Source organism: Myotis daubentonii, chromosome 15 (genome assembly GCF_963259705.1).
Source record: "Myotis daubentonii chromosome 15, mMyoDau2.1, whole genome shotgun sequence".
In the NCBI taxonomy this organism is placed as follows: Eukaryota; Metazoa; Chordata; class Mammalia; order Chiroptera; family Vespertilionidae; genus Myotis; species Myotis daubentonii.
Window position 1 is genome coordinate 3,647,050 of NC_081854.1, and position 19,895 is coordinate 3,666,944.

The following is a 19,895-nucleotide window of genomic DNA, read 5'->3' on the forward strand; positions in this document are numbered from 1 at the left end:
GCCCGGGCCACCCTCACGCCCACCGGAAGCTACCGGCACCATGATGGCTGGGACCCCGCTCAGCTGACGACGGAGGTGAGGGCGGCGGTACTCGGTACTCACGGTTGTAGCTGCTGTGCTTCCTCACCAGGACACGAGCGAGCCCTGTGGGGTGTGCGGGGAGGGGTCCCCGGCCCAGGGACCGCATTCCCAGGCCTCTCCCAGAAGCGACGCTGGCGCGGCAGGTGCACAGACGGAGCGCATAGAAGATTCCAGAAGGTGGACGCAGCACGCACGCTGCGGACCGACGTATCGCACGCTCCCAGAACGCGAGCCCACTGGCCAGCCAGGCGAGCGCTTGGGGGACGGCGTGCGTGGGGGACGGCGTGCGTGGGGGACGGCGTGCGTGGGGGACGGCGTGCGTGGGGAGCGTGCATGAGAAGGGTACGTGGGAGCAGCGTGTGTTGGGATTGGTGTGTAGAAGGCCTCGTGCGTGAGGAGCGTGCGTGGGAACTGCGTGCGTGCCTGGGGGACGTCGTGCGTGAGGGGCGTGCATGGGAGCACGTCCTGCAGAGCAAGCATTGCGGAGCTGCGTGCCTGGGAGGGGGCGGGCTTGTGGAACGTGCGTTGGAGGCTGCGTGCGTGAGGCTGTATGCGTGCGAAGCGTAGTGCGTTGGGGTTGGTGTGCGCGCAGAGCAAGCGGAAGTGGGGGGGGTGCAGACAGAGGGCACAGGTTCCAAGGGGCGCACGCTGCACGCACGCATGGACTCCCCGAGCGCGCATGCGTGGGGGGCGGCTTGTGTTAGCGAATGCGCGCGCAGAGCGGGGCCTGCAGGAGACCGTGCGTCCTGCTTTTGCTGCCCAGGCTTGGCCCAGGTGCACCGTGGGAACTCTGCAAACAATTTTCTATTGTGTGTGACTCTCAAACTGTTTCCAAAAAATGACAGTGTCTTGCGCAGGACTTCGAATAAGAAGAGACGGATCTTGGGGTGGGCGGAGCCGTCGCCACACACCCCGGATCTATGGGGAAGATGTTGTCATCGCGGGCATCTGGCTTCCTGAGTGGGTTGCGAGGAGGAAACTGTGCACCAGGTGGTGTGGAGAACCAGAGGGTCAGAGCGGTACGGCTCCCCTCCCATCCCGGGGGCACGGCGGGCAGTGGGAGAGCTTGGGTCAGCCCAGGCGCCCCCCACCCCTTCTTTCTTTAACTGTAAACCGGAAGCCGGGACCCGGGTCTGGGCGAAAGGGACGCTATGATCACAGGATTCCTGTCCCTGCTTTGCCTCGGTGAGTCTCCAGGACCGGGAGGGATGGGGTTGGATCTGTGAGAAAATTCCTGGTGGAGAGGAGGGTATCGTGGGAAACATGGCAAACACAGCAATGATGGCTGACGCCTGCGTATGGGATCCAGGCCACCCGTCGGAGTTTTGTGGGCTGTACACAGGCCTGCGTTCTGATGTTAGCACCAGCCGATGAGGAACCCCAGGTTCAGAGGCGGTGGTGACCACACCCTCTGTATACTCAGCCGAGAAATTCCAAGCTCGGACGGGATCTCTCAATATGCACCCTCCAAACACCACAGTCTTGCCATGAACGTTGCATTGGCGGATAGGTGGGGCAGGGTCCACAGGGTGTGAGAAGCTGTGGGTTTGGGCACAAAACGGGAATTCAGGGAAGAACAATGCCTGGGGATGGTGCTTAACAAGAAAATTTCTGCCCTAGCTGGTTTGGCTCAGTGGATAGAGTGTCGGCCTGCGGACTCAAGGGTCCCAGGTTCGATTCCGGTCAAGGGCATGTACCTTGGTTGCGGCACATCCCCAGTGGGAGGTGTGCAGGAGGCAGCTGATCAATGTTTCTAACTCTAGTCCTCTTCCTTCCTCTCTGTAAAAAATCAGTAAAATATATTTTTTAAAAAAAGAAAGAAAATTTCTGCCCTAGCTGGTTTGGCTCAGTGGATAGAGCATCGGGCCTGGGGACTGAAGGGTCCCGGGTTCGACTCAGGTCAAGGGCAGGTACCTTGGTTGCAGGCTCCTCCCTGGCCTGGGCCCTGGTCGGCGCTCATGGAGGAGGCAACCAATCCATGTGTTTCTCTCACATGGATATTTCTGTCTTTCCCTCTCTCTTCTACTCTCAATCAATGAAAAAATATCCTTGGGTGAGGATTAACAAAAAATAGAGAAAGAAGAAAATTTCCTATCCTCAGCCTGATTGTAATCGTCTTCAACTTGAACATAATGCAAACAGACCACAGCCTGCAAAAAGGACGACCTGGATGATAACCTTGGGTTGGGCCCAGAGGAGCTCTCAACTTTGAACCAACAGCTCCAGCTCCCTGAGCCCCAGCTCCTCCTTGGTGAGGAGAGGATACCAGGACTTATCTGCCCCAGTTCCTTCCTCCTCCTGGGTACAGCCCTTCCCTGTGGGGTAATACTTCTCCCCCACACACTTGAACTTCAGAGGTGTCTGTAGACACCATTCCCCGGATCTCCAGCTGCAGGGCAGAATCACTGGGCAGTCAGAGACTGACCTCATCCTCCCCATATTCAGTTCCTGTGCCACAAACTCCCTCCGTGTGATTGAGGGAGAAAACCCTCTCTGACAAGCCAATGGTAAAAATAACCATTGCAGCATGTAAGTGGTAAGGATAAACATTGCAATCCCAGAAAATATGAGAGAAAAATGTAGGTCAGTGTTCAAGGATTTAAGAATCAAGGATTGCTAGATGGCGAAAGAAGTCCTAATTGTAAAAGCTTTGTTATAATTCCCAATGCAATCAATCCGAAAGGGTTCCTGGGAGGCTCTCCATAAACATAACTTCTGATGAAGGACAAAGCATGGGATAAGAACAAAAGGTAAAAACAAAAACACAGAGAAATACTTGCAAGGGACACAGATCATCTTTAACAAATCAGTCAAACCTGACTGGCGTGGCTCAGTGGTTGAGCGTTGACCTATGAACCAAGAGGTCATGGTTCGATTCCTGGCCAGGGCACATGCCCGGGGTTGTAGGCTCGATCCCAGTGGGGGGCTTGCAGGAGGCAGCTGACCATTGAATCTATCTCATCATTGATGTTTCTATCTCTCCCTCCCTTCCTCTCTGAAATCAATAAATATACATATATACATTTTTTTAAAAAATTAGTCAAGCATTCTCTGCCTCATTTGTAATCCAAGACAAGCACATCATTTGTCTCATGAGGTTTTTCTCTTCCAGGGCTCTGTCTGGGTTATGATGATGTTGAGCACAAGAATGGTGAGTTGTCTTTCACATAAACTCTGTTTTTATATCCCGAGTCTCATGATTTATTTTTTATTGTACATCTGTATAGTTTCACAAACAAGTGTGACAAATCATTCGGCATCCCGGTGTTTCTATAGCTGGACAACTTAGGTCTTATTCACCAGCCCGCTGAACTGTTCCTTTTTCAGAAACATAGATACCATCCGAAACCTTTCTGATATCCTTGTTTTTAACTGTCTTGGCTTGCTGAATCGAAGCAGCTGAATTTGACACAAGTTCAATGTCATTTCCTTCAAGAATCAAGTCACCTTTCTGGGCTCGAGATACTGGACAAGCAAAGCCTGACCTCATCCGACCTCTCCGGATGTATTTTTCACCCGAGAAATTTCTAATGTCAACAAGAGAACCATTCTCCTGAGTAACGGCGCTGATGGGGAAGTGAGCGCACACAGACCCCATCTTGTAACGGAAGCCCGGTGTAACACCCTTGACCCTGTTCTGTGCATGACGGCAGATAGGGCGAACTGTGGCCAGTTCCTTTCTGTTCCCCCACCACGTGTCAACCCGGAGCCTCTTCTTTTTCTTCCCAAGGAGACTGAGCTCTAGATGGATGTGGTTCAAGTCCCACCGCAGGGTGCCTCTGGGGCCCTTCACAATAACTGTGCGTCCCTCCAGAGTAATGGCCACATTTCCTGGGATGTCCACAGTCTGATTGCTGAGAACGGTCCTCAACCTTGCAGTAGATGCGGCAAAGAGCTTATGATATTTTTAAAAATATTTTTTTCAGTTACAGTTGACATATATTACATTAGTTTCAGGTGTACAGCATAGTGATTAGACATTTATATACCTTATGAAGTGAGCCCTCCCACCCCCCGATAAGTCTAGTCCCCACCTGGTGCCATCCATAGTTATTACAATACTAGAGGCCCGGTGCATGAAATTCGTGCACGGCAGGGGGGGTGTCCCTCAGCCTGGCCTGCACCCTCTCCAATCCAGGACCCCTTGGGGGACATCCCTCTTGCAATCCAGGACCACTGGCTCCTGACCATTCACCTGCCTGCCTGCCTGATCGCCCCTAACCGCTTGCTGGGGGGCGGGGAGAGCCCGGCGAGGGGCCGTGGCGGTTCTGGTCTAACGGTCGTTATGGTTGTGACCCCGTTACAGTCTCTGGCCTTTTATTATATAGGATTACTGACTGTATCCCCTGAGCTGTACTCTGCATCCCGGTGACTGTTCTGTGACTGCCAGTTTGTACTTCTTAATCCCTTCATCTTTTTCACCCAGTCCCCCAACACCCTCCCCTCTGACAGCTATCAAGTCTGTTCTCGGAATCGATGAGTTTGTTTCTCTTCTGTTAGTTCATTTATTTTGTCTTTAGAGTCTACAGATAAGTGAAATCCTGTGGCATTTGTCTTTCTCTGTCTGCTTATTTTACTTAGCATATACCCTCCAGGTCCACCCATGACGTTGCAAATGGCAAGTTCTCATTCTTTTTTTTTATGGCTGAGTCATATGACCTTTTCCCGTTAATCCTCTGAATTCCAAGAGAGTGTTCATGGTCATCAAGATAAAGAGTCAAGCCCTGGTGTGGCTCCGTTGGTTGTATGTCATCCCTGCACCGAAGAGTTGCTGGTTGGATTCCCAGTCAGGACACCTGCCCAGGTTGTGGGCTCGATCCCCGGTGGGGGGTGTGCAGGAGGCAGCCGATCCATGGTGTGCTCTCACATCGATGTTTCTCTCCTTCTCCCTCTAAGAATCAATGAGCTATTCTTAAAAAAAAAGATAGAGTCAAGTAAAATATATGATTGTCTCACCACATGCTGTACACCTGAAACTAATCTAAAATATTGAATGTAAACTGTAATTGAAAAATAAAGTTAAAAAGATAAACAGTCTAACGAATGCTGAATTCTTTCCAGACACCCTCCCCAGGCCGAGGCCCTCCCTCCACGCCTCGCCGGGCTCCGTGGTTGGACGCGGTGGTAACGTGACCCTGAAGTGCCAGGGTCACTTGCAGAACCTGACCTTCATGCTGGGGAAGTGGCAGGACCCTGGATACAGGCGGGAGCAGAGCTCAGCGGGACTCGATGCCGAATTCCTCCTCACGCACCTGCAGCCTGAACATGCCGGGATGTACTTTTGTGCCTACAAGACCCCGGGCTCCCACGGGTGGTCGGAGAAGAGCGAGCACCTGCACCTGCAGGTCACAGGTGAGCAGGCGGCCTCGGCCTTTCTCCTGGGAGCACAGGTTCCTTGTCCTGTGATGGGACCCGGCAGGGAAGAAAGAATCCAGGAAGCAGACAGACAGGTGACCCCCCTCGAGTGCAGGGAAATGGGAACTGGGTGTGGGGACAAGACTGTCATCAGGGCTCTGAGTGGGTCTCAACAATGTGGATGAGGGACAGTGTTTTATTTTTTTTTAAATTGTTTTTAATATATTTTTACTAGAGGCCCAATTCATGAATTTGTGCAAGAGTAGGCCTTCCTTCCCCCAGTTGCCAGCACCGGCTTCCCTCTGGCACCCAGGACCCGGGCTCCCCTTGTAGCCCGGGCTTTGTCTGGAAGGTCATTCAGAAGGATGTCCGGTCTAATTAGCATATTTCTCTCTGATTTCAGAGCGGGGGGCGGGGGGGAGAGAGAAGCGTCAATGATGAGATAAAATCATCGATTGGCTGCCTCATGCACACCCACAAACAGGATGAGCCCACAATCTGGGCATATGCCCTGCCTGGGAATCAAACCATGACCTCCTAGTTCATAGGCTAACACTCAACCACTGAGCCACGCTGGCCAGGCCAGGGTCTGCCTTCTTTCATGTCCTTGCAAAGATTAGCCCCAAGTGCTGACCTTCAGATAGGTCCTGTCCTTGATCTGGGCTCTGGGCTGCCTTATCTCCAGGTCCTGTCCTCCTTGTTTCCAAAGGTCTGTGAGAAAATCTCTTCTTTATAGTAAGTGGCTATTAAACAACTGTGATTCTATTTCTCTTACGTGCCCCCCCCCCCCCCCCCCCCCCGCCTATCAGGATCACTCCTACACTCTCACTCTCCCTTCTTCAACATAAAGCCTGCGATGGCTCCAGGTCACCATATGGCACTCTGATCCCATTCGACAGAACTGAATGTATTATTATTTTTTTAAAATATATTTTATTGATTTTCCACAGAGAGGAAGGGAGACGGATAGAGAGCTAGAAACATCGATGAGAAAGAAACATCGATCAGCCGCCTCTTGCACACTCCCCACTGGGGATGTGCCCGCAACCCAGGCACACGCCCTTGACTGGAATCGAACCTGGGACCCTTGAGTCCGCAGGCCGACGCTCCATCCACTGAGCCAAGCCGGCCAGGGCTGAATGTATGATTTTTGCTCTGATGAAAATGGGAATCCCAAACCATTATAAATTGAAAAATAAATTTTAAACAATCAAACTGAGCATCATGGCAGCAAAAGACATCCCTTATTTTTGTCCCTCCCTTCAACAACAAATATTCAGCATCCATCTACAAATAGAAGTATTTCCCGTGCACCAAAGGGTCGCCGGTTCGATTCCTGGTCAGGGCACTTGCCCGGGTTGTGGGCTCGATCCCCGGTCGGGGGTGTGCAGGAGGCAGCCGATCCATGGTGTGCTCTCACATCGATGTTTCTCTCCTTCTCCCTCTAAGAATCAATGAGCTATTCTTTAAAAAAAAAATGAGAGTCAAGTAAAATATGATTGTCTCGCCACATGCTGTACACCTGAAATGAATCTAAAATATTGAATGTAAACTGTAATTGAAAAATAAAGTTAAAAAGATAAACAGTCTAACGAATGCTGAATTCTTTCCAGACACCCTCCCCAGGCCGAGGCCCTCCCTCCACGCCTCGCCGGGCTCCGTGGTTGGACGCGGTGGTAACGTGACCCTGAAGTGCCAGGGTCACTTGCAGAACCTGACCTTCATGCTGGGGAAGTGGCAGGACCCTGGGTACAGGCGGGAGCAGAGCTCAGCGGGACTCGATGCCGAATTCCTCCTCACGCACCTGCAGCCTGAACATGCCGGGATGTACTTTTGTGCCTACAAGACCCCGGGCTCCCACGGGTGGTCGGAGAAGAGCGCGCACCTGCACCTGCAGGTCACAGGTGAGCAGGCGGCCTCGGCCTTTCTCCTGGGAGCACAGGCTCCTTGTCCTGTGATGGGACCTGGCAGGGAGGAAGGAATCCAGGAAGCAGACAGGTGACCCCCCCTCGAGTGCAGGGAAATGGGGAAATGGGAACTGGTTGTGGGGACAAGACTGTCATCAGGGCTCTGAGTGGGTCTCAACGATGTGGATGAGGGACAGTGTTTTATTTATTTATTTATTATTTTTTAAATATATTTTTACTAGAGGCCCAATGCACAAATTCATGCAAGAGTAGGCCTTCCTTCCCTCAGTTGCCAGCATCGGATTCTCTCTGGCACCCGGGATCCGGGCTCCCCTTGTAGCCAGGGCTTCGTCCGGAAGGTTGTCCAGAAGGACGTCCAGTCTAATTAGCATATTTCTCTCTGATTTCAGAGAGAGAGAGAGGAGTGTCAATGATGAGGTAGAATCATTGATTGGCTTCCTCCTGCACACCCACACTGAGGATGAGCCCACAATCTGGGCATATGCCCTGCCTGGGAATCAAACCATGACCTCCTAGTTCATAGGTTGACGCTCAACCACTGAGCCACGCTGGCCAGGCCAGGGTCTGCCTTCTTTCATGTCCTTGCAAAGATTAGCCCCAAACGCTGACCTTCAAATAGGTCCTGTCCTTGATCTGGGCTCTGGGCTGCCTTATCTCCAGGTCCTGTCCTCCCTCAGTTTCCAAAGGTCTGTGAGAAAATCTCTTCTTTATAGTGAGTGGCTATTAAGCAGCTGTGATTCTATTTCTCCTACGTGCCCATCTCCCCCCCCCACTCCCCCCCCCCACCCCCCGCCTATCAGGATCACTCCTACACTCTCACTCTCCCTTCTTCAACATAAAGCCTGCGATGACTCCAGGTCACCGTATGGCACTCCGATCCCATTCGACAGAACTGAATGTATTATTTTTTTTTTAAATATATCTTATTGATTTTCCACAGAGAGGAAGGGAGAGGGATAGAGAGCTAGAAACATCGATGAGAGAGAAACATCGATCAGCCGCCTCTTGCACACTCCCCACTGGGGATGTGCCCGCAACCAAGGCACACGCCCTTGACTGGAATCGAACCTGGGACCCTTCAGTCCACAGGCCGCGCTCCATCCACTGAGCCAAGCCGGCCAGGGCTGAATGTATGATTTTTGCTCTGATGAAAATGGGAATCCCAAACCATTATAAATTGAAAAATAAATTTTAAACAATCAAACTGAGCATCATGGCAGCAAAAGACATCCCTTATTTTTGTCCCTCCCTTCAACAACAAATATTCAGCATCCATCTACAAATAGAAGTATTTCCCGTGCACCAAAGGGCCAGTTGGATTCCCGGTCAGGGCACCTGCCCTGGTTGTGGGCTCAATCCCTGGTCGGGGGTGTGCAGGAGGCAGCCAATCCATGTTGTGCTCTCACATCGATGTTTCTCTCCTTCTCCCTCTAAGAATCAATGAGCTATTCTTTAAAAATAAAATTAGAGCCAAGTAAAATATGATTGTCTCGCCACATGCTGTACACCTGAAATGAATCTAAAATATTGAATGTAAACTGTAATTGAAAAATAAAGTTAAAAAGATAAACAGTCTAACGAATGCTGAATTCTTTCCAGACACCCTCCCCAGGCCGAGGCCCTCCCTCCACGCCTCGCCGGGCTCCGTGGTTGGACGCGGTGGTAACGTGACCCTGAAGTGCCAGGGTCACTTGCAGAACCTGACCTTCATGCTGGGGAAGTGGCAGGACCCTGGGTACAGGCGGGAGCAGAGCTCAGCGGGACTCGATGCCGAATTCCTCCTCACGCACCTGCAGCCTGAACATGCCGGGATGTACTTTTGTGCCTACAAGACCCCGGGCTCCCACGGGTGGTCGGAGAAGAGCGCGCACCTGCACCTGCAGGTCACAGGTGAGCAGGCGGCCTCGGCCTTTCTCCTGGGAGCACAGGCTCCTTGTCCTGTGATGGGACCCGGCAGGGAAGAAGGAATTCAGGAAGCAGAGAGACAGGTGCCACCCCTCGAGTGTAGGGAAATGGGAACTGAGTGTGGGGACAAGACTGTCATCAGGGCTCTGAGTGGGTCTCAACAATGTGGATGTGGGGCAGTGTTTTATTTATTTTTTTAATGTTTAGTTATTTATTTAAGAGAGAGACGGGGAGAAATGTTGATTTGTTGTTCCACTTATTTATGCATTCATTGGCTGATTTTTTTTTACAGTTACTCTCTATTTTTATTTATTTTTTATTTTTTTAAATATATTTTATTGATTTATTACAGAGAGGAAAGGAGAAGGATAGAGAGTTAGAAACGTCAATGAGAGAGAAATATCGATCAGCTGCCTCCTGCACACCCCCCACTGGGGATGTGCCCTCAACCAAGGTACACGCCCTTGACCAGAATCCAACCCGGGACCCTTCAGTCTGCAGCCGACGCTCTATCCACTGAGCCAAACCGGTTACGGCTGCTCTCTATTTTTAAAGAATAGTTTATTCTTTAAAATATTAGAGAGAAAGGAAGAGGGAGAGGGAGAGAGCGAGAGCAAGAGCGAGAGAGAGAGAGAGAGAGAGAAACATTAATGTGAGAACTGCCTCCTGCACGCCCCCTACGAGAGATCAAGTCTACAACCCAGGCATGTGCCTTTGACCAGGAATTGAACCAGCAACCTCGGGGTACATGGAAGGAGGCCCAACCAACGGAGCCACACTGGCCAGGGCCATTGGCTGATTCTTGCATGTGCCCTGTTTGGGGATCGAACATGCAACCTTGGTGTACCCAGACGACGCTCTGATCAACTGAGCTAGCTGGCCAGGGCAGCGGGACAGTGTTTTAGAATAGAGGTATTAATAGAAAACGTAAGGTGCCGCAAGGCCAAGGGATCAAGAGACGATTGTCGTTGAAGAGATAGTTTGGTGCAGTTCCCAAGAGGCCATGCAGGGCCACGTGGGGAAGCGCTAGACAGCCAAAAATTGTGAGACCTAATCGTTAAATTAAGTAAAGTTGCAAGATATAAAATCAACATATAGAAATCAGTTTCATGCCTATACACTAACAACAAAATATCTGAAAAAGAATTAAAGCAATCATATTCACAATAGCATAAAAAACAATACTTAGAAATAAATTTAACCAAGAAGTGAAATATCTGTACAGTGAAAACAAGACTCTAATGAAATTAAGACACAAAGAAATGGAAAGATATACCATGTTCATGAATAAGGAGGATTAATATTGGTAAAATATCCATATTACCCAAAGCCATCAATAGATTTGATGCCATCTCTATTAAAATACCAATAACATTTCTCACAGAAATAGAACCATCCTAAAATTGGCATGAAACAGACCCTAAATAGTCAAAGCATCCTGAGAAAGAACAAAGTTGGAGGTATCACACTCCCTAATTTTATTTTTTTCATTTTTTTAAATATATTTTTATTGATTTCAGAGGGGAAAGGAGAGGGAGAGAGAGATTGAAACATCAATGATGAGTTTCAGTTGGTTACAGCATCGTCCCGATATGCCAAGGTTGCGGGTTTGATCCCCAGTCAGGGCACCAATGAACGCATAGATGGGTGAACAACAAATCGATGTTTCTCTCTCTTTCTCTCTAAAAATCAAAAAATAAAAATTAAACTAGTAATCATATCAAACTCCAGCAGTATTAAGAGTAATACTGACCCAGTAAGATTCTCTTCTCTACTTCTGGGTTTATAGAACATGAGCACTTACACCCCTGAGATCACCATGTCATCATTATGACTGCGTTTTGCATCCTGTTTTCTAGATAACCATGACAGACTTGGAGCTTCCTCAGCAAAAACAGGTAAGATAATTAGAGATTTTTTTTTTACTGATGATACCCACCTCACGAGGCGGATCCCTTTTGATTGAAAGGCACAAGGGGATTCTTACCGCCCACTTTCTCATGTTTTGGGAGGAACTACTGCATTTGAGGGAGATGGCTTCTAAGCCGCTCCTGAAAATCCTGGTGACTAAAAACATCTCAAGGTGCATGGTCTGCCATCCTATATAATAAAAGACTAATATGCAAATTGTCCCCTCAACGGGGATTTCGACCAGGGGCTGGGGCCGGCCAACCGCCCAAGGCCCCTCCCCCCACACCAGCGCCACCCCTAATCAGACCCCAGCCGGCCAGACCCCACCTGTGCATGAATTCGTGCACTGGGCCTCTAGTCTTTCATAATAAAAACTCTGGTGGAGTTTTGTGAAGCCTGGGGGTGAGTTTGTGTGACTGGCTTGGAGCCCGGGATCAAGACCCAAAGAGCTCAGGTACTTTGGCAATATGTATGATCAAGGTCTCAATACGACTTTAAAGTTCTCAACAATAGGTGAATATTAAATTCTTTTTCTCTGATGTTGCTTTTCCATGAAGAATTGCCTAAGGTTCTGTCCTCAGAGATGCTTATAAAAATTAGGGCTTTGGGTAGTTTTATTGATGGGCTGATTTTTAAAAAGGAAGGCAGAGGGAGAGAAACATCAGTTTGGTGTTCCATTGATGTATTCATTGGTTGATTCTTTTTTTAAAATATATTTTTATTGATTTCAAAGAGAAAGAGAGAGGGAGAGAAAGATAGAAACATCAATGATGAGAGAGAATCATGGATCGGCTGCCTCCTGCACACCCCCTACTGGAGATTGAGCCCGCAACCCAGGCATGTGCCCTTGACCCAAATTAAACCTGGGACCCTTCAGTCCATAGGCCAGCGCTCTATCCACTGAGCCAAACAGGCGAGGGCACATTGGTTGATTCTTGTATGTGCCCTGACCAGGGATTGAACCTGCAACCTTGGTGTATGGGGACAATGCTCTCACCAGCTGAGCTATCTGGCCAGGTCTTGGGCTTCCGTGGGCAAGTGTCCCAGTTCCTGCTTCAGCTAAGTTCTACCCACAAGTAGGCTTGCTGGGACGTGTGGTAACTCTGTGTTAACTGTTGGAGGACCTGCCAGGCTGTTTGCCAAAGTGGCTGCACCATTTTACCTTCCTGCCATATACGTGGCTCCCTCTACCTCCACATCCTTGCCAACCCTCGTTCATGTCCTTTCCTTGTATTATAGCCACCCACGTGGGTGTGCAAGTCATTTCTTAAAATGGACTTCCTGGATTCATACTTAAACCACCACAGTTCTTTTTATTCCTCTTTTTCCTATCTATAATAATGGAAAGTTAGAACTTTATTTACTTATTTATCCTCACCCGAGGATATTTTTCCATTGATTTTTATTTATTTATTTATTTTTATTTTTTAAAATATATTTTTATTGATATAGAGGAAGGGAGAGGAAGAGAGAGAAACATCAATGATGAGAGAGAATCATTATCGGCTGCCTCCTGCATGACCCCCGCTGGGGATTGAGACTGCAACCCAGGCATGTGCCCTTGACCGGAATCGAACCCAGGACCTTTCAGTCCGCAGGCCGATGCTCTATCCACTGAGCCAACCCGGCCAGGGCTCCATTGATTTTTAGAGAGAGTGGAAGAGAAAGAGAGGAAAAGACAGAGAGAAACATCGATATGAGAGACACACATCGATTGGTTGCCTCATGCACGCGCCCTGACCAGGGCCCGGGCCAGGGAGGAGCCTGCAACCCAGGTACATGCCCTTGACCGGAATCGAACCTGGAACTCTTCAGTCTCCAGGCTGATGCTCTATCCACTGAACCACACCGGCCAGGGCTGAACCACCACAATTCTAAACAGAATGACAGATCTTTAACCCTTTGAGTGCCAACCAATATCCTAGGACAGCAATGGCGAACCTTTTGAGCTCAGCGTGTCAGCATTTTGAAAAACCCTAACTTAACTCTGGTGCCGTGTCACATATAGAAATGTTTTGATATTTGCAACCATAGTCAAACAAAGATTTATATTTTTGATACTTATTTTATATATTTAAATGCCATTTAACAAAGAAAAATCAACCCAAAAAATGAGTTCGTGTGTTACCTCTGACACGCGTGACATAGGTTCGCCATCACTGTCCTGGGAACTATGCTAAAATTGCCAAGGCATTTTGAGTTAAAGTTTTTAAATTTGTTTTTTCCCACATAAAGAGTGAACTACTAGCATCTAATAGTGACACTGCAGGAGGAGTGCGATCGCACTCCCCGGCACTCTAAGGGTTAAGCACAGATATGGTGCCCACAGCCTGATATGCATGCCTGGAAGCTGCCCGAAGGGGCCCGAGCTCCCATTCTGTGCAGACTGGTAAGGAATCTCACCACGTAACTGGGGCACAAGGCCAGGCTCTCTCGCTGGGACCTGTCCCTTCCTTCGGGTGCCTGTGCCAGACGGTAGCCCGCTGCTCCGTCACTTCCTCCAGGCCGGCAGCGTAGACTCTGTCACTTACTTTGGCTGTTAGTAAACAGACGTGTGAAACTTGGCCAGGATGTGTGGACATCTCAGGGCAAACCCGGCTCATCGGGTTGTGGGGCCCTAGGGAGGGGACAATTTTGCAAGAACCTGCTTCTCATTTCTAGCACGTTGCTAAGGGAGAGAAACTGCAGGCTGCACGGGGGGAGAAGTAAAAGGTGGAGCAGGGCTGATGTTTCTCTGCTTCCACCCAGGGCCCGGGAACAGCTGTCCCTGCCCGTGTGCGTATGGCCACGCAGATGCCCTGGTAGAATCGTCGCTTTTGAGGGTCTCTCGGATTCGATGCCACCAGAAGCCAACTCTTAAATATTACGGCAAAAGCGATACTGGAGAGGAGTGGGGAAGGGGAATTTGGGGGGAAAGAGACGCAACAACGGTGGGGTGTTCCAGTCCCTCTGCTCAGTCTTGCAAGAAAGCACAGGAGAGTGCCCTGGCCAGTGTTGCTCAGTGGATAGAGCGTCAGCCTGCGGACCGAAGGGTACCCTGTTCGATTCCAGTCAAGGGCACATGCTCCGGTTGCAGGCTCGATCCCCAGTGCGAGGGGTGCAGGAGGCAGCCAATCCATGGTTCTCTCTCATCATTGATGTTTCTAGCTCTCTCTTCCTCTCCCTTCCTCTCTGAAATCAATAAAAATATATTATTTTTATATATATTAGAAGCCCGTTGCACGAAGATTCGTGCAATAGGCCTTCCTTCCCCTGGCTGCCGGCACCAGTTTTCCTCTGGTACCGGGACCCAGGCCTTTGGTCCAGCCACAGCGGAGAAGCCAAGCCTCTTCAGTCTTCACTCCGCGCCTGTGTATGCAAATTAACCGCCATCTTTGTTGGGTTAATTTGCATACTCATCTGATTGGGTGGTGGGCGTAGCAGAGTGACACCAATTTGCATGTTTCTCTTTTATTAGTGTATGCACACACACACACTGAGTGGCCAGATTATTATGACCGACCAGATTATTATGACCATCCCATCAGTACAATGAAGTGAATTAATTATGCAAATAATAATAATAAAACCTTGAGAGTATTTTCTTAGGAAGTTTTCAATATTCAGTATTTTTGGAAGTGTCAATGAAGTACTGATGGGGTGGTCATAATAATCTGACCAGTCATATATATTTATATATTTAAATATATGTATATATATTTTAAAATGCTTAAAGCACTGGGACATTCCTACTCTGAAGTGGCAGCTCCACGTGTTTTTCTAAAAAGATTAAAAAAATGTTTATTTCAGTTGACATATGTTAGTGTCAGGTGTGCAGTATAGTGGTTAGACATTTATATGCCTTACAAAGTGATCATCCTGATAAGTCCAGTGCCCCCCTGGCACCATCCAGTTATCACAATATTATTCACTATATTCCCTATGCTGTACCCCCATGACTATTCTGTAACTGCCCATCGACTTTTTAAAAAAATATCTTTCTACTGATTTCAAAGAGGAAGGGAGAGAGAGAGAGAAACATCCGTGATGAGAGAGAATCATGGATTGGCTGCCTCCTGCACACCCCCTACTGGGGATCAAGCCTGCAACCTGGAATCGAACCCGGGACCCTTCAGTCCGCAGGCCGATGCTCTATCCACTGAGCCACACCGGCTAGGGTCCATCTACTTCTTAACCCCTTCACCTCTTTCATTCAGTCCCTCTGGCAACCGTGGCTCGTTCTCTGTATCTATGAGCCTGTTTCTGTTGTGTTTGTTAACCTGTTTCGTTCTTTAGATTCCACACAATTAGTGAGATCATGTGGTTTTTTGTCTTTCTCTGTGTGACCCGGCGATTCTACTTGTGGGTATTTATCTGAAGAAGTTCCAAAGCGCTCCTTTGGGACGTTACAGGCACCCCTATGTTCATTAGCGCGACCTTTACAGTAGCCAACACGCGGAAGCAGCCGAAGGGCCCATCCTTAGCCGCGTGGGTAAAAAGCCCGTGGGACACGCACACCCCGGCCTGTGGCTCTGCCAGGAGCAAGAAGGGAATGACGCCCGTGGCGACAGCATGGCGGCCCGGAGGGCACTGCGCTGCGTGAAATAAGGCGGCTCCTCTTACCTGTTGTGCTAAACCCGCTGACCCGCTCCTGTCCCCCCAGACAGCCGGGTCATCTTCTTCACCGCCTTCAGCTGCCTCGCCATCTTCCTCCTCTTCCCCTCCGTCATCCTCATCTACAGGCGCAGTCAGCCCGGTGAGTGAGCTCGCAGAAACGCCCGTGGAAACCGCTGGGGAAGGGGAGCGAAGCGGGGGAGTCGCTCATCAGATAAATTCCTCCCCCGTGGTTTTTTTTTTTTTTTTGCAGGCTCATCCCATGAAGAGTCCGCCAAGAGGTAGGTACTTGGAAGTCTCACACTCCATCCATCAGAGACCCCCGTTCCTCATGCCCCCCACCGCGTTCCCTCCTGGCAACTCCCTCTCCGCGTCTGTGCCGTGACCTTCCTCCTCGCCTCTCCACAACCCTCGTCATCCCTCCAAAAATCTCCATATCCCGTATTTTTTTTTTATTTACTTATTTTTTGTTAATCCTCACCCGAGGATATTTTTCCATTGATTTTTTTTTAGGGAGAGTGGAAGAGAGAGGGAAAGACAGAGAGAAAAGAGAAACACATGGATTGGTTGCCTCCTGCACAAGCCTGACCAGGGCCCTGGTTGGGGAGGAGCCTGCAACCAAGTGCATGCCCTTGACCTGAATCCGACCCAGGACCCTTTGGTCCTCAGGCCGAGGCTCTATCCACTGAGCCACACCGGCTAGGGCCATATCCCATATTTTAATGTGTGTTTCTCTCTCTCTCTCTCTCTCTCTCTCTCTCAGAACTAGACATTCCGTATTTCCCGAGGAGGAGGCCTCAGGTAAGTGATGAGAACCCAGGAGAGAGCCGCTGGATAGAAAGATGACAGTCGGACTCCTGCCGGCTGAGAACTGAGTCTCTGTGTTTTTCTTCCTCGAGTGCAGATCTGCCGAAGCAGGAAAGGGCATGGCTCTCGCTCTCGGTGAGTTCTCCCCATCGGATTCCCCAGCAGCGCCCTCAGCCCCAGGCTGCCCTGCCTGCTTCCGGGCTCAGCCCTTACTCTGGCTAAAAGGGTGCCCCAGCTCACACAGTTAGGAGGCCAGTGAACACCGTGTTTAAAAACATGTGCTTTTCCCTGGCCGGGGGGCTTCGTCGGTGGGAGTGTCGTCCTGTACGTCAAAAGGTTGTGGGTTCGATTCCCGATCAGGGCACATACCTGGTTTGCAGAGGTTTTTTTTTTCTTTTTTAAGCCCTAATCGGTTTGGCTCAGTGGATAGAGCCTCGGCCTTCAGACTCAAGGGTCCCAAGTTCGATTCCGGTCAAGGGCATGTACTTTGGTTGTGGGCACATCCCCAGTAGGGAGTGTGCAGGAGGCAGCTGATCGATGTTCCTGACTCTCTCTATCTCTCTCTCTTCCTCTCTGTAAAAAATCAATAAAATAAAATTTTAAAAATCAATAAAATATATTAAATATATATATATTTTTAATTTTTATATATGTATATTTTTATTGATTTCAGAGAGGAAGAGAGAGGAAGCTAGAGGAAGAGAAAGATAGAAACATCAATGATGAGAGAGAATCATTAATTGGCTGCCTCCTGCACACCCCCTACTAGGGGCTGAGCCTGCAACCCGGGCATGTGCCCTTGACTGGGAATCAAACCTTCAGTCCACAGGCTAATGCTCTATCCACTTAGCCACACCACCTAGGGTGGTTTTTCTTTTTTATTTAATATATTTTTACTGATTTCAGAGAGGAAGGGAGAGGAAGAGAAACATAGAAAGATAGAAACATCAATGATGAGAAAGAATCATTGATTGGCTGCCTCCTGCACACCCCCTACTAGGGATCTAGCCTGCAACCCGGGCATGTGCCCTTGACCGGAATTGAACCCAGGACCCTTCAGTCCGCAAGCCAATGCTCTATCCACTGAGCAACACCAGCCAGGGCGGATTTTCTTTTTTTTAATCTTTATCAGTGAAAGTATTACATATATCCCCTTGGGTGGCAGGTGTGATCCCCGGTTGGGGCCTGTATGGGAGGCAACCAATCCATGTTTTTCTCTCCCTCTCTCTCTCTTCCTCCTTCCCTCCTTCCCTCCCTCCTTTCCACTCTCTCTAAAAAACTCAATGGAGAAAATAGAAAGACAAAAGTAAAACGCTGCCTGCTGGGACTCTGCCAATACAAAAACGGCCTGGAGCTGCGCTGTCCGGGCACACAGCCTCCGCCGCCTGTGCCATCACACGTTTGAAAAACACCTCCTCTGGCGTGTTTCCAAATTTAATTTAATTTTAATTCATTTACATTGAAGCAGCCCTACGTGGCTCAAGGCTACCGTACTGGACAGCTCGCTCTAAATGCCCATGTGGCCCAGCCAGTGTGGCTCCGTGGTTGAGCGTTGACCTATGAACCAGGAGGTCACGGTTCAATTCCCCGCCAGGGCACATGCCTGGGTCGGGGGCTCAGTCCCCAGTGTGGGGTGTGCAGGAGGCAGCCGATCAGTGATTCTCTCTCATCATCGATGTTTCTGTCTCTCTCTTTTCCTGCATCTCTGAAATCAATAAAAATATATATGTATATTATTAAAAAGCAATAAATGCCCATGTCTACCCATCTCTTTCCCCCAAAGACCGAAGACCCCCAGGAAGGGACCGGTGCTGATGGGAACAGCAAGGCTCCTGCCGAGGCAGCGGCAGCGTCTGTCCCGGCCGAGGAGCCCCCGGGACCTGGTGACTGTGCCACGTGAACGTGCAGGAGGCTGGCCAGAGCCTGGAGGAAGGACTTCTCCCCGGGAGGAGGGGCTTTGGGTTCAGGTGGCTGAGCCGACTGGACGTAAATCCGCGCCACTCTGCCCTCGGCGCGTAATCCGTACCAATAAAATGACGTTTTTGGTGTGTTTTTTTCAAATATGCTTCTATTTATTTTATTTTATTTTATTATTTTTTAATCCTCACCCGAAGATATTTTTCCATTGATTTTCAGGGAGAGTGGAAGAGAGAGGGAAAGACAGAGAGAAACATGGATGTGAGAGAAACACATCGATTGGTTGCCTCCTGCAGGGGCCCTGGCCGGGGAGGAGCCTGCAACTGAGGTAGATGCCCTTGACCCGAATCGAACCCTGGACCCTTCGGTCCCCAGGCCGACCCTCTAGCCACTGAGCCAAACCGGGTAGGGCTATTGATTTTATTTAATTTTATTAATTTAATTTTATTGTTTAAAGTATTACAAATAGTAGTACATATTGGGCTATTGATTTGAGAGAGAGAAGAATGGAAAAGGAGAGAAACATCGATGAGAGAGAAACATCCATTGGCTGCCTTTGCACGCCCCCTCCTGGGGATCCAGCCCACAACCAGGGCATGAGCCTGGAACAGAACCTGTGACCTCACCGGCCAGGAAATATGTCAGTTTTTTTCTTATTGTTGCCCCTCCTCCCAGAAGTTACCGGCCCTGGCCGGGTGTCTCAGTTCTTTGGGGCATCTTCCCGTACACCAAAAGGTTGCAGGTTCATCCCCAATCAGTACATGCAGGAGACAACCGATTGGTATTTCTCTCTCATATTAATGTCTCTGTCTGTCTGTCTGTCTGTCTCTCTCTCTCTCTCTCTCTCTCCCCCCCCCCCCAACCTCTCTACAAACATATCCTCAGGTGAAAATTTAAAAAAAAATTACTGGATGAGTTTTCCTAAAATTTGGAGTGACTTGAGCATGGTTTGATTTAAAACATAGGCTAAGAATAAATTCTATGTAAACGGGCTGGTGGTACTCATAATATTCATTTAGGGAGTTGTGGGCCACACCCCACAACTAGGACATGGTCCCCCAGAGGAGCCTGCGTGGCTGCGGCCAGGCGATGCGATCCCTAGACACACGGATTTGAGGAGGAGCACAGAGCATAAGCCACGAAGGCAGGCACTCAGTGATGAGCTGACTGATAGCATCCCTTACGTAATAGATCCATGTTTCTCTCCCCCCGCCCCCCCCCCGGCCCCCTGTCTTCTCTCTAAAATCAGTAAAAGCATGTCCTTGGGTGCAGATTAAAAAAAAACAAGCCCTGACTGGTTTGGCTCAGTGGATAGAGCGTCGGCCTGCGGACTGAAGGGTCCCAGGTTCGATTCCGGTCAAGGGCATGTACCTTGGTTGCGGGCACATCCCCAGTCAG

At 49.5% G+C, this 19,895-nt stretch overlaps 2 protein-coding genes across 3 annotated transcripts; one reads left to right on the forward strand and one right to left on the reverse strand.

The window, feature by feature from the left end:
• The first annotated feature begins 934 nt into the window (after window positions 1-934).
• Window positions 935-18,637, forward strand: LOC132216126 (V-set and transmembrane domain-containing protein 1-like). Of its 2 annotated transcripts, none has more exons than XM_059665232.1 (11): window positions 935-1,266; window positions 3,194-3,239; window positions 5,156-5,433; window positions 7,050-7,340; window positions 8,964-9,254; window positions 11,129-11,167; window positions 15,823-15,915; window positions 16,027-16,054; window positions 16,537-16,574; window positions 16,678-16,715; window positions 18,364-18,637. In XM_059665232.1, the coding sequence occupies exons 1-11, from the start codon at window positions 1,233-1,235 to the stop codon at window positions 18,478-18,480; spliced, it is 1,293 nt and encodes a 430-aa protein (XP_059521215.1). In that variant the 5' UTR covers window positions 935-1,232; the 3' UTR covers window positions 18,481-18,637. The 2 variants fall into 2 exon arrangements, with proteins under 2 accessions (XP_059521215.1, XP_059521214.1); XM_059665231.1 differs by having other exon boundaries at window positions 936-1,266; window positions 3,194-3,232; window positions 5,143-5,433.
• LOC132217160 (large ribosomal subunit protein uL6-like) lies at window positions 3,307-4,445 on the reverse strand. The gene is made up of 2 exons (XM_059667263.1): window positions 4,416-4,445; window positions 3,307-3,976 (listed from the first exon to the last, which is right to left on the reverse strand). The coding sequence occupies exons 1-2, from the start codon at window positions 4,443-4,445 to the stop codon at window positions 3,374-3,376; spliced, it is 633 nt and encodes a 210-aa protein (XP_059523246.1). The 3' UTR covers window positions 3,307-3,373.
• Window positions 18,638-19,895: the final 1,258 nt, after the last annotated feature.

Coding starts and splice junctions, on each gene's coding strand:
- LOC132217160 (XM_059667263.1), bottom strand. CDS start 4,445: ATGCAGAGTACAGCTCAGGGGATACAGTCA. Junction 3,977..4,415: donor CAGCTCAGGGGATACAGTCA/GTAATCCTATAT, acceptor AAATATCATAAG/CTCTTTGCCGCATCTACTGC.
- LOC132216126 (XM_059665231.1), top strand. CDS start 1,233: ATGATCACAGGATTCCTGTCCCTGCTTTGCCTCG. Junction 7,341..8,963: donor CCTGCACCTGCAGGTCACAG/GTGAGCAGGCGG, acceptor AATTCTTTCCAG/ACACCCTCCCCAGGCCGAGG. Junction 11,168..15,822: donor AGCTTCCTCAGCAAAAACAG/GTAAGATAATTA, acceptor CTGTCCCCCCAG/ACAGCCGGGTCATCTTCTTC.